A 12,013-nucleotide genomic window follows, 5' to 3' on the forward strand; every position below is an offset into this window, starting at 1 on the left:
GGGGCCGGAGGGTTCTCCTTCACGTGTGCCCACAACACGCAGGAGCTGCTGGTTTGCCTCGGACTGGGGAGCCGGCTGGCCCGAGGAAGGCGGCCAGCACTCCCTCCCCCAGGAAGGGGAGGTGCAGAAGCTCTGTGGTACCGATTCAGAACACATCTTACAGGCTCGTGCTCAAATGCAGGCAAATACTCAAGCACACCCACACGCAAAACCAAACGCCAATTATTCTAAACCGCCCATTTGGTTGTGGAGGGGGAACCTATGATCTTGAGTTTCACCCATACGTCTCTTCTTTGTTGAGAGCTGGTCATCAGTGTGCTAACGACTTCAGACATGCTCCCCAATTTTAATTCCAATACTGATACACATGAAGGAGATAAAGAGATGAAGCCTTCTTCAAAACTTACCTTTTGACTTTCCGTGTCCTGCCTTTTGAGCATTTAACATGGCGAGTTTCTTTTGATTTTCTGAAATTTCCATTCCTGGATTTAGGAACAGACATAATAAACATTCAAAACAGGTGAAATAAGTCAATCAGAGAAAGACAATTATCATATGATTTCACTCATATGTGGAATTTAAGAAACAAAACAAAGGATCATAGGGGAAGGTAGGGAAAAAGAAAATAAGATGAAATCGGAAAGGGAGATAAACGGTAAGAGACTCTTAACCAAGGAAACAAACTGAGGGTTGCGGGAGGGAAGGTGGGTGGGGGGATGGGGTAATTGGCTGATGGGTATTAAGGAGGGCACGTGATGTGATGAGCACTGGGTGTTATATGCAACTGATGAATCACACATTCTACCCCTGAAACTAATAGTATACTATATATTAATTAATCGAATTTAAATAAAATTTAAAAAAAAAATAAGAAACAAGTGACACCATTACAGAGTAAAACTAGAACCATAACCCACGTTAACGCTGGAGGTGTTCAACACAACCTGTAGCAAAATCCTTATTCCTGGAGGAACTGTAAGAGACTGAAAAGATTATAAGTGGAGGAGCAGCAAGGACTGCCACAGGATGGACACTGGGACGACATCCTCCCACGCAGGACACGTTAACAGGTGCAGTGGGGTGCTGTGAATATCAACACACAGACTGACCAAACACTGCCTGTAGGAACTCTGTCTGTCCTGCAGCAAGTTGAGAAGCACAGCTGACCCTCGAGCAACATGGGGTTGAACGGCATGGGTCCACGTATACATGGGGTTTTCTCAATAAATACAGGGCAGGACTGTAAATGTATTTCCTCTTCCTTATGATTTCCTTAATAACATTTTTTCTCTGGCTCATTTTATTATAAGAATGCCGCATATAATACATATAACACAGCAGATGTGTGTTAATGGACTATGTTATTGGTAAGGTTTCTGGTCAACAGTGGGCTAAGGAGTAGTTAAGTTTTGGGGGAGTCAAGAGTTACACACAGATTTCTGACCATGTGGGGGGGTTGGCGCCCCAACCCCTGCATTATTCAAGGGTCAGCTGTATTTGGGATTTGAAAGATCCTGCTTCTTTCTTCCAGGGGGCCCTTTCACTCTGGGAGACGGCTGGCAAGAGCTGGCCTCTGGGGCCGCAGGCGCCTGAGGTCGGAAGACGGAGTGCTGCTCACCCATCTCGCGATCCTCCTGCACGCGCCGCCTTTCATCCCCACAGGCCTGCAGCCACCGCGCCTTGTCCTCTTGCTTTTTGGCACAGAACAGATGAACTTCGTCGGTGGTTTTGCTGACGAGCTTGAAAGCGTTCCTCACGTTGAGGTTCCAGTCCTTGTCCCGGCCGTCCTCCAGGTCCACGAGCTCCACCCCATCCATGTCCGTGCGGCCTCTGTAGTAGAGCACGTCCCTGCGCAGCAGGTCCTTCTTGCACGACACCAGCTGGTGGTCAAACAGGAAGAACGTCCGCTGCTGGCTCTTGCCGTGCTTGGTGATTCTGGTCAGTTCCCCAGAATGGATCAGTTCGGAACTTCGGTCTAGGATATCCAGCCCCTGCAAGGATGAACACACATTTTAAGACCTTCCCACTCGGATTCCTTGAGAACGTGTCACGGATACAAGAACAAGTCCTGACCCAGTCTTCCTCCGACTTTCCAGTTACAGGAGACCCGTTCACAGGTCCGCAGGGCTAAAAAGGCCACTCACATCTCGAGTGGTTCGTCTCCTTGTGTGTGAAACTTCTTTGCTTTATTTCCTACTCAGCGGGAAAATGTTACAGTGCCTCTGTGTTATCTGATGGGTCCTCCTTACAAGGAAGGACTGGTGATAAAAGTGCTGGATGGACGGACTCCAGCCAGTCTGAAGGCTGCTCCTTTGAGAATAAGGACACCAAGGAGGCTTTCTTTTTTTTTTTTTTCTTTTAAGATTTTATTTATTTATTTGACAGAGAGACACAGCGAGAGAGGGAACACAACCAGGGGGAGTGGGAGAGGAAGAAGCAGGCTTCCCGCTGAGCAGGGAGCCCGATGCGGGGCTCGATCCCACTGGGATCACGCCCTGAGCCAAAGGCAGACGCTTAATGACTGAGCCACCCAGGTGCCCCCCCAAGGAGGCTTTCTATGTGGGGGGACTTGAGTGCTACAGACTCGGGGGCTCTGGCTTTCGAGTCTGGTATGTATAGCGGCTCCCAGAATCATAACTAGCTAAGAATCTTGGAAACAAAAGACCAGACAGCAAATTGCCAGCAAGGTATTGGTAAGCTTCTGACAATAAATTATCCCCTAAGTAACTGTAAATGTATTTCCTCTTCCTTATGATTTTCCTAATAACATTTTTTTCTCTGGCTTACTTTGTTGTAAGAATACAGCATAGAATACATGTAACATGTACCAAATGTGCGTTAATCTATTATGTTATCAGTAAGGCTTCTGGTCAACAGTGAGCTAGGAGCAGTTAAGTTCTAGGAGAGTAAAGAGTTACACACGGATTTCTGACCGTGTTGGGGGAGTTGGCGCGCCAATCCCTGTGGTCCAAGAACACAAGGAAAAAACACCTTTACAGTATTAGGCTGGGTCTAACCCAATGTAACCATGTGGTATTTGGTATGAGGCTGGCTTTTGATTTATAAGATTTTATCCTTCTTCAATCCCAGTTATACACAATATTTTGTGGAGGCAAAAAAGCTTGACTCCAGAATAGTTCTTCTACTTGCTTGCTTAGAGCAATTCTGTGCCCCACATTCTTTACTTACAAAGTAAGAGAGTTAAATGTGGTGATGTCTGAGGGCCCGTCCAAGCTCCAGAAGGCTCTATGGCCCCTGAAATAGAAGTATTTCTTTCCAACATTCGCTGCCATAACCTACTTTAGTTAAAACCTAACTTCTCAGTCCAAACTTTCTTAATCCTTAGGGACAGTGAGTTCTGACCAATTAGTTTAATGTATGATGAATTGTGGTTGGTCTGAAAACAATCGGAACATCATTAGTCGTTCGAGCAAGCCACTTAACCTTGCCATGTTCCCATTCCCCTATCTGTTAAATGGGGGTAACAGTAGCTCCTACCTCACAGGAATATTGAAAAGATTAAACGAGTTCACATATAAAAATGGCTTACACCAGCGCCAGGCATGTGGTAAACACAATCGTCGTCGTTCTTATAAACGAATGTGTGTGCGTGTGTGTGCACATATGCACGCTGGACCATCATGGCAGCTGGTGCCAAGCACTGCATTTGCCACCGTCTTACATAATCCTCACGAGAGCTCTGTGAAGTACCTAATATTTTCAACCCCATCTTAAGGATGAAAATCTTAATCTTGCCCAGACAATACCCAATTCAAACAAGGCAGTGTGAGTCCAGAGTCCATACTCCTACCACACTACTTGTATTTTAAATGGTCTCCCAGGTGGCACAGTCAGTTAAGTGTCCTACCCTTGGTTTCAGCTCAGGTCATGATCTCAGGGTCGTGAGACAGAGCCCCGTGTCCCACCCCACACTCACTCAAAGTCCAAGACTCTCTCCCTCTGCCTTTCCCCACCTCCCACTAGCTCTCGCTCTCAAATAAACAAATAATATTTTGAAAATGTTCTCTAGTTGCTCTGATGGAGCATGATTTCTAGCAGGAGAGACAGAGCGTAAACAATGAATTAATTACATACACTCTTCAGAGTTGATTTTTTGGAGGAAGTGAGTTACTGGTAAAGTAGCTGACTGTTCAGTTCAACCACCTGCTTCAAAATATATAGACCATTAAAGCCAAGAATATAAAGTATCAATCACAGGATGTCACAGTACGTCATCAACCTAAACCAGAGTGCCAGAGGGAGGGAGGGCTCTGGGTGGCGGGGAAGGTGTAGGAAGGGGCGCTCACTTACCTCCCAGCCTACGATGGACACCTGCCACCGCGCTATCTTGTCGATGCTTTCCAGCCTGCGCTTGCGCTCATTGATCAGACAGGCTACGTTCTTCATGGCTTCATAGGCTGCCTTTATGTTGCTGTAATCACTGTAAAGTAGGAGCTTCATTTTAACCATAGAACCTGAAACTCCCAAAGCAGGACTAACAAAGTAACATACTCCACCCTGGATTTGTATACTAACAGTCTAGACAAAGTAGCATTTAAATAATGGCCATTGTTGCCTTTTTCTTGTTCCTCCATGAATAGACCATAGTCTCCATAGGTTAAGGGAACTGACCGAATGCAATCCAGAATTCTTCGGAATAAGAATGTTTTCATTCATTTCCCAGAAATCACAATGAATGAAAGTGAATGCCACAAGACGTAAGTTTTAGTCACAGTGACAATGGATTATTTTCATTAATAAAGAAAGGACAGTCTTTATGACTGATATAGCCAGTTTTGCTATAAAGTACTTTAATAATCACTAACCATTCTCAAGAGTAATTATTTGCTCTAAGTCTCATCTTCTATGGTGTTCAAGTAAGGACACAAAGAGGACACAAGCCACAGAGGCTCGACATGGTGTGTTCCGTCAATGCTGACACTATATTCAGCTCATTGACGGACCTTCGTTTCTGCTGCTTCCATATGCTCCAGTCAGATCGAACCAGGCTCTTGTTCCCTAGCCTCTATAACTGTAGGTACCAGGAACACAAACTGTGGTGCCAATCACCACACAGACTAGAGCAGAGCGTGGCTCGAGCTGGGAAGTTGGACATTCAGGTCTTGCTCAGCGTTAATCATCTGGGGACATGTAAACCAATAATCCAGCTAATGAACTGAATTCTTTACTTTCCAGCACTTTCCTGTGTCTTCTGAGATAGAGCCTTTGGATCTCAGTAGCACTGAATCAGATCCCCTGCACAGCAAGGAAAGCAAGCCCTGGACGCGGGTTCTATTGTCTATTTACCACACACAAAGAGCTCAGCCCTGGGAAGTCCCCGGGCATTCCCCCGCCACTCAGACCCCGCTGCCTCCGGACAGGCCTATTCATACTGAGCCGCAGAGCACAAAGGAAGAACAAAACAGACACAAGGGGGCTGCCAAAATAATGGAGTAACCACCCACCCCAGGCCTGCAGCGATGAAGAAAGTGCACAAAATAACGGTACATTTTTTCCTACAAGATTTTGTCAATTCTAGAAAAGAGGCAGAGTATAATGGTTTTTTGGGGAAAAAATTTTGTTTTGTTTTCCTGAAGACAAGGAAATGGGGTTTCTGTCATTTCCTTTAAAAGGATTTTTTTTTTTTTTTTTGGAAAATAGCCAAAATATGCAAATGCCTCATAGTGAAAAAAGAGAAGAATTAACTGCTGAAGGATGACATATAGACTCCTGGCCACACCTTGCCCACCTTGGAATGTACCAATCTGTTTGCCCATGTCTGTCAAGATGTCTCTGCTTCTTATTCTTTTACATATTTTTTCCAGTTCCTCATCACGGTGTGTTTTTATTCTTTGTTTAACATTTTCTGCAAATTTGTGGCTCTCTTGACTTTGCTATTTTCCTTGCACTCAAGTTTTCTGATTTTTCTATCAGAAAAAGAAAAAATATATATATAGCTCTCTTCCCTTTTATCTATTTCAGTGAACTCCTTTCTCTTACTCTTTTAATCTTAATTCTTTATACTAACATCCACATCTATGGTCTACTGTTTGGTAACCTAGCTCTTTTTCTCCTTCCAGCTTCCAATCTAATTGCAAAACAGATTCCTTTTGCAAGCCCTGTGTCTCCACAGGAGTCTGGCAGCAGACAGGATGGAAGAATGCTCCGTTCTGCACACCCTGCAGGGCCAGGCGCTGCCATGGAGAATCTGACTGCTCTCGGGGCGACACTTAGCTGTTAAAACCCACAACTGTTGTGGTTTGGCACAGCAAATTTCCTCTGGCTACAATCCTGTTCTCCCCCTTCCCCATACTAGAACCTTCTGAGATCATCTGTTCATGGGCTGCAGGTGCACTGAAAGCTTTGTACCAGTGACAGAGAGGTCACAGGTGAGGCTTGATTCTTACCTAAAACAGTAAGCTTTATCCTAAAACCCTGCCTACTGGCATTCCAGTTCTGGCCTGGTGAGAACACAGCAATGACCCAACCAGTGCCACCGAAAGGCACCACACAGTTGGGACCTGCACGTCTCGGGGAATGGCACAGAATGGCATGCCCATTCCAACACTGAATGGGTGAGATCTTCCAAAAAAATCACAGCATGGTTATACTTTATTCTGCACATGTAGGAAAACAGGGAGTTGTTATTAAGTAAGCAATGGATAACTTTTTGGATCTCCTAGAAGAACTTAGTTAAGGACAAAGCAAGTCCTACAAGGAAATGGAGTATTCAGGAAACCAGGATGAGAAGCCCCGTGCTCCAACCATAAGGGGATGGGGTGGAACGGATCACAGAGACGGAGCAAGCACCCGGGTTGGGCAAGAAAGGTCTCAGGGGCACCTGGGTGGCTCAGGCAGTTGAGTGTCCGACTCCTGGTTTGGGCTCAGGTCATGATCTCAGGGTCGTGAGATCGAGCCCTGCGTCAGGCTCTGCACTCAGCACAGTCTGCTTGGAGATTCTTTCTCTCTCCCTTTGCCCTTCCCCCTGCTCCACGTGTGCTCTCTCTTTCTTTAAAATAAATAAATCTTTAAGAAAGGGCTTACAGCTGGACAGGACCTCCGCGGATGCTTCTGCAAGCTAACCCTACACATTACTCTGTATCCTTGAGATTCCCCACTCCTTCAGAAGCTTAAACTTTGGGAGTCCTCACTGTTCCGTAAAGTAACTTCTTGTTGCACTACGTGATGCTGCCCTGAGGGCGAGCTGCTGTGGGACTGGAAGCCAACTATTCACACTGGTGTCTTTTAAAAATTGTTCTTACTAACTACTGAGTAGCTACAAAAGCGGATGTGTAACACAGACACCAGTTTTAAGGACCAACAACACGATACAAATCCCTGTGTGTTCATGACACAGTTTAAGAATCATTCATAATTTTTTAGCATCTCTAGGAATGGATACCCTGGAGCCTCTTCAATGACCCTGTTTCAAGACCTCATAATCTTGAACATTCTAAGCAAGGTGACAATTTCTTTTTTTTTTTTTTTTTAAGATTTTATTTATTTTTTTTGACAGAGATAGACAGCCAGCGAGAGAGGGAACACAAGCAGGGGGAGTGGGAGAGGAAGAAGCAGGCTCCCAGTGGAGGAGCCCGATGTGGGGCTCGATCCCATAACGCCGGGACCACGCCCTGAGCTGAAGGCAGATGCCCAATGACTGAGCCACCCAGGCGCCCCAAGGTGACAATTTCTTCCACGATGCTGAGAGTGTCAAGAGGACACCCAAGCCCGCCCATCAGCGCCACTCTGTGAAGCTCTGAGCGCCCGCCCCGGGGACCCAGGGTGTGGGGCCCAGAGAGCCCGTGAGCATCCACCAGCGGCGCGCGCCCTCTCACCTGTGCTCCTGCGTGGTGTACTTGAGCAGCTCGGCCAGCTGCAGGGGGTACTTGCAGATCTTCTGCACCGGCGTCAGCAGGAACCCGTCGATGGCGATGTCGATCATCTGCTGGAGCAGGCGGCAGGCTTCAAAGAAGTGTCTGTACCTGCCCTGCTTCATCAGGTTGGACAGCTCCGCACAGGCGCCCGGATGGTTGTTACAGTACTCGGAATAGATGGCAAAGCCCTCTTGCTGGGAAGGGGAAGCACAGTTGCGTCAGGTTATGGGCCGGCTCTGGGCCATGACATCTTCTCTGGAGGGAGGGGCCCCGTACAGACCAGGGGGCGGGAGTGGCTGGAAGGGTGAGGGTGGGAGGAGGGGTTATCTTTGTGGGGTGGTAGCCCTAGGATTCGGCTTCCCTGGGACAGCGGCTCCCTCTGCCACCACTGCCCGCCCGAGCTCTGCTCTAAGGAAAAGGCAGGCACTATTCGCGAGTCCAACTCTCTCCCCCTCGTCCTCTCTCCTTACACTGATAAACGTGGTAGTGACCGTGACCAAGAAGTGAGGATTCAAAGCCATCACCTGCTCCCCTCACTACAAGTCCTGTCCTTAACATCCTACCACCTGGCTTCCACACGCGTGTCCCCTCGGACCTCCGATCGAATGCCCCTGGCTCACTTCCTTTCTCCTCTGCTTCTCACTTCAAGGCTGCTGCCGCCCTGCCAGTCCCCCTGTGCAAGTGTCGTGGGCTTCCCCCGGCTTCCACGGCGGCCAGGCTGCCGGCTCGCAGCCGTCTACCCTGCCCACAGCTGTGTGCCCTTCAGCCTGGGTCCTGCCCCACGGTTTATACTTGTCCGTGCTCAACACGTCTCCCACCAGACTCCAATTCCCCTACAAGACAGGTCTTCCTAACCTACCCATCAATTCTTTGAGACCCAACATCCTGCCGGCGGTTCCGACTGCTGCTTTTTGATGTTCCCCAAGACCCGTTTTGTCAGCTGGTTCTCAAAAACCCCCGCGACAACATCTCTGTCTTTCTGCATCCCCGCTGCAGCCACCCCTACCCTGGCCCCCAGCCCCCTCTGCCCAGAAGCAGCGACACCTCATCCCTCAGCTAGACTCTCTGGTCGTCCAGGACCAGGCAAGGCCCACACAACCCAGAGGCTCCACCTTCACCGGGACCTGCCCCCCTGCAACCTGACCTTCACTGACCTCTGCAGCCTTTCTCTCAGAACCTTCTGCTCTGGCCAAACAGGACTGGTGCACTCGTGGGGCCGCCACAGCATCATTTTCAGCTGTTTACTGCCCCCCCACACACCCCGAGGATCTGCTTTGGTTCCTACTGCCTCTGTAGTCACTGGGGTCAGTACCCAGCGACGTCTCCTGAGGAGGGAGCTGCTGTCACTGCTGTTACTGTTCCAACGATGACACACATTTGGGTTGGGAATAAAGTCTCCTTCCTCTGAAATCCGTTAGTATTAAACATGGGCAGTCGATCCCCAGTTACAAGCTTGCCATCATCTCAAGACTGTTCTGAGGCAGTTTCGGCGTCCCAGGCAGGGTCCCAGAGCCACACACTCGGTCTGAATCCACACCTGCCCCTTACTCAGGTGTGACCTCGGGTCAGTTACCCTCTGGGCTATAGTTTCTGCACGCGGAAAACGGGTTAAGTAATCATACCTTCTCCACAGCACTACAGGAACCAATATAAGCAAACTCTGGAAACCGTGCTTAACATACAATAGTCACTTAATAGGTATTATGAGAAATTACTCCAAATACAACCTCCTGAACCCCTCAAAACTGCATGAAAGTAGGAAGATTTTGAAATCTTGAGGTATTTAGGTAAACATTAACCATAGAAGCCAAGCAACTTAATTTACAGCTGACATCTCCATTCCCTGGGAGATTAATCCAGCAAACAAAGCAAGAACAAAACAGAACAAAAAGGACTCCTTTCTAGGGTGGAGAAACATTTCAAAATTATTTAACCGGATGCTATTAATATGAAGTAACAGGTGACATACGTGTTGAAGAAAGCAGGATCCTATTTCACTTAAGTGAGGTTCCTCTTTATTGTACTGTTTCTCAAGGTCTTTCAGGAACTTTCTTTGGAATTTGTAAATATCCTCAATGTTTCCAAAAATGGTGGCTAGTTGTGCAACTGTGAACATTCCCGTGTGCTTGCGACACTGTCGAATATAGCCCTGCAAAACAGCAAAGTAAACTTTTACAAATTAATCTGGAGATTCACAGAAATCATTTATCTGAATGATACAGGTTTTGGGGCCCAAAGTCTTTCTCTTGGAAGGGATTTTAATTAGAGAAAAATATTTGAACCCTATGGATCCCTGTTGGGATAATCATAACTTCGTGACTCCAGGGTGCTATGAATATTTAAAAACAAAAGGAAAAAAACAGGTGCATGTGGCTGGATGTGTAAAGCAAGAAACTACAGAAAGTTTTCAGATTATGCTCCTGAAACAAAGTTGCTTGGTTTCAAATATTAAAGCGCAAACATGGGGACTGTCACACTTTTTCTAAACTCTTAAGATAATCATTCTCCCATCCCTAATTTCATTTCACAGCCGAGAAGACATGTCAAATACAGAATGCCCCAGCTTGCTCAACAGCTCATGCAGCCGGCTCAGTGTTGCGGCAGAGAGCCAAGAACATCTTACCCAAGGATTCCACCATCACCTACTTTTTATATAGAGCATAAAGCTGCAGATCTTTAATCCAACGCCTGCACGGATTAGAGTACTATTCATTCGCCAGGTACAACACCCTAGTTGTCCTACGGCTGGGGTAGGAGTTAGTGTGGTGGGAAGGAAAGGCCATACATATGTGTAATACGTATCCCCAAATCAGCATCATGTAATCACACAGCCTAAGCAGACTGGCTGAGAAAATACATACCACTGACTATTCAGAACGAACTTTAACAGAAAGACAATATAAAGAATCAAAATACAGGCTCTAGGGCACACTGGCTTAAATACCAACCCCACCACTTTCCCTGCTATGTGCCTCAGTTCCCTCACCTGTAATGGGGAGGGGGGCGGTAAAAGGACCAGCTGATGAGAGCGTTTGTAGGAGTTAATCCAGGTCGAGGGACAGCACAAAGTCAAAGCTCAACAATCATTAGTCATCACTTATTTTCCTAAAATGGCACTTTAAAGAAACTCCCTTAATTAGGCACAAGGAACAAGATGGTTACATCAATAAGCTAAACATCGCTAATCTTTATGGGGCCAGTTAATCCGATTCCAAAATGGGCACTTGTCTAGCTTCAGCTTGCCTTCAGTGCTGAATGTTAGCAGCCGAGCTGAGAGTGCAGAACTCAGCATTCACAGCCAGGACAGCGGAATGAGGGGACGGGGCCAACACCAGTGTAGTGTCAGGCTCACACAGAACCCACAGAGACAAAGAATATCGCGGGAGAAACAGAACTTACTGCACAGAATACCATGACATTGCAGAACATGGCCTCGGAGGTCACTAGGTAAAACTGATCTTCTTCTGGTCTGCATCTCAATGACTCAGAACCTGATGTGTGAGTCGGTGATTTAGATGTAACGGGAGTGTAAACCGCGGCGGACCTTTGTAAAATCAAGTGGGTTTCACTGAAAGGGTGTTGCCTCCTCTGAAAGTCCTTCACTCTGAATAATCTCAGGAGGTCAGTCCTCAGAGAGATAGTTGCATAGGGCCCAGAAACGACAACTGACGACAACAGAGAGCCACTGATGCTCACCAGGGCGGACGAGTATTTAATGAGGGCGGAGTCTGTGCAGGGACCACATGGGCGGAAAAGGGCAAGGAGAAGGGTGGGCTACAGAAAAGTATGTAAAACGAGGGTCCGACTGCGGACAACCTTGGGGAGGCCACAGGGTCCCGGGTCTCACCTCACAGATGTCCTTGAGGTGCTTGATGTACACCCGCTCCGTGTTCATGATCTCCTGGATGACATTGGTCCTCATCTGGTGCTTGCTTTCCGAGTGTTTGTGGCGGTTCTTGCCGGCATCCTCCTCCTGCTCCTCGCCCTGGGTGCTGCTGGAATTCTCCGACGGCTCTTCCTGATTGACACGCAACTGTGGGCCACGCACGAGTGACAAGTGACTTGGGGGAAGGAGGTACCAGAAGCAGGCGGAAGGCCCCCTGGTTTGCACTTCTCTACTCGGTCAGGAAGGCAGCCTG

General features: G+C 47.6%; 1 protein-coding gene across 3 annotated transcripts in view; it reads right to left on the reverse strand.

The window, feature by feature from the left end:
• The window catches only part of SPATA13 (spermatogenesis associated 13), an 81,205-nt gene that overhangs the window by 5,222 nt on the left and 63,970 nt on the right, over positions 1–12,013 (reverse strand). For all 3 annotated transcript variants that reach the window (XM_040621646.1, XM_040621637.1, XM_040621643.1), the window contains 6 exons: positions 11,722–11,907; positions 9,844–10,023; positions 7,836–8,068; positions 4,312–4,441; positions 1,619–1,991; positions 408–482 (listed from right to left, as the gene is read on the reverse strand). In XM_040621646.1, the coding sequence (XP_040477580.1) occupies positions 408–482; positions 1,619–1,991; positions 4,312–4,441; positions 7,836–8,068; positions 9,844–10,023; positions 11,722–11,907 (1,177 nt within the window). The remainder of the gene's footprint in view (positions 1–407; positions 483–1,618; positions 1,992–4,311; positions 4,442–7,835; positions 8,069–9,843; positions 10,024–11,721; positions 11,908–12,013) is intronic.

This window comes from Ursus maritimus, unplaced genomic scaffold (assembly GCF_017311325.1).
Source record: "Ursus maritimus isolate PB19 unplaced genomic scaffold, ASM1731132v1 scaffold_10, whole genome shotgun sequence".
NCBI lineage: Eukaryota > Metazoa > Chordata > Mammalia > Carnivora > Ursidae > Ursus > Ursus maritimus.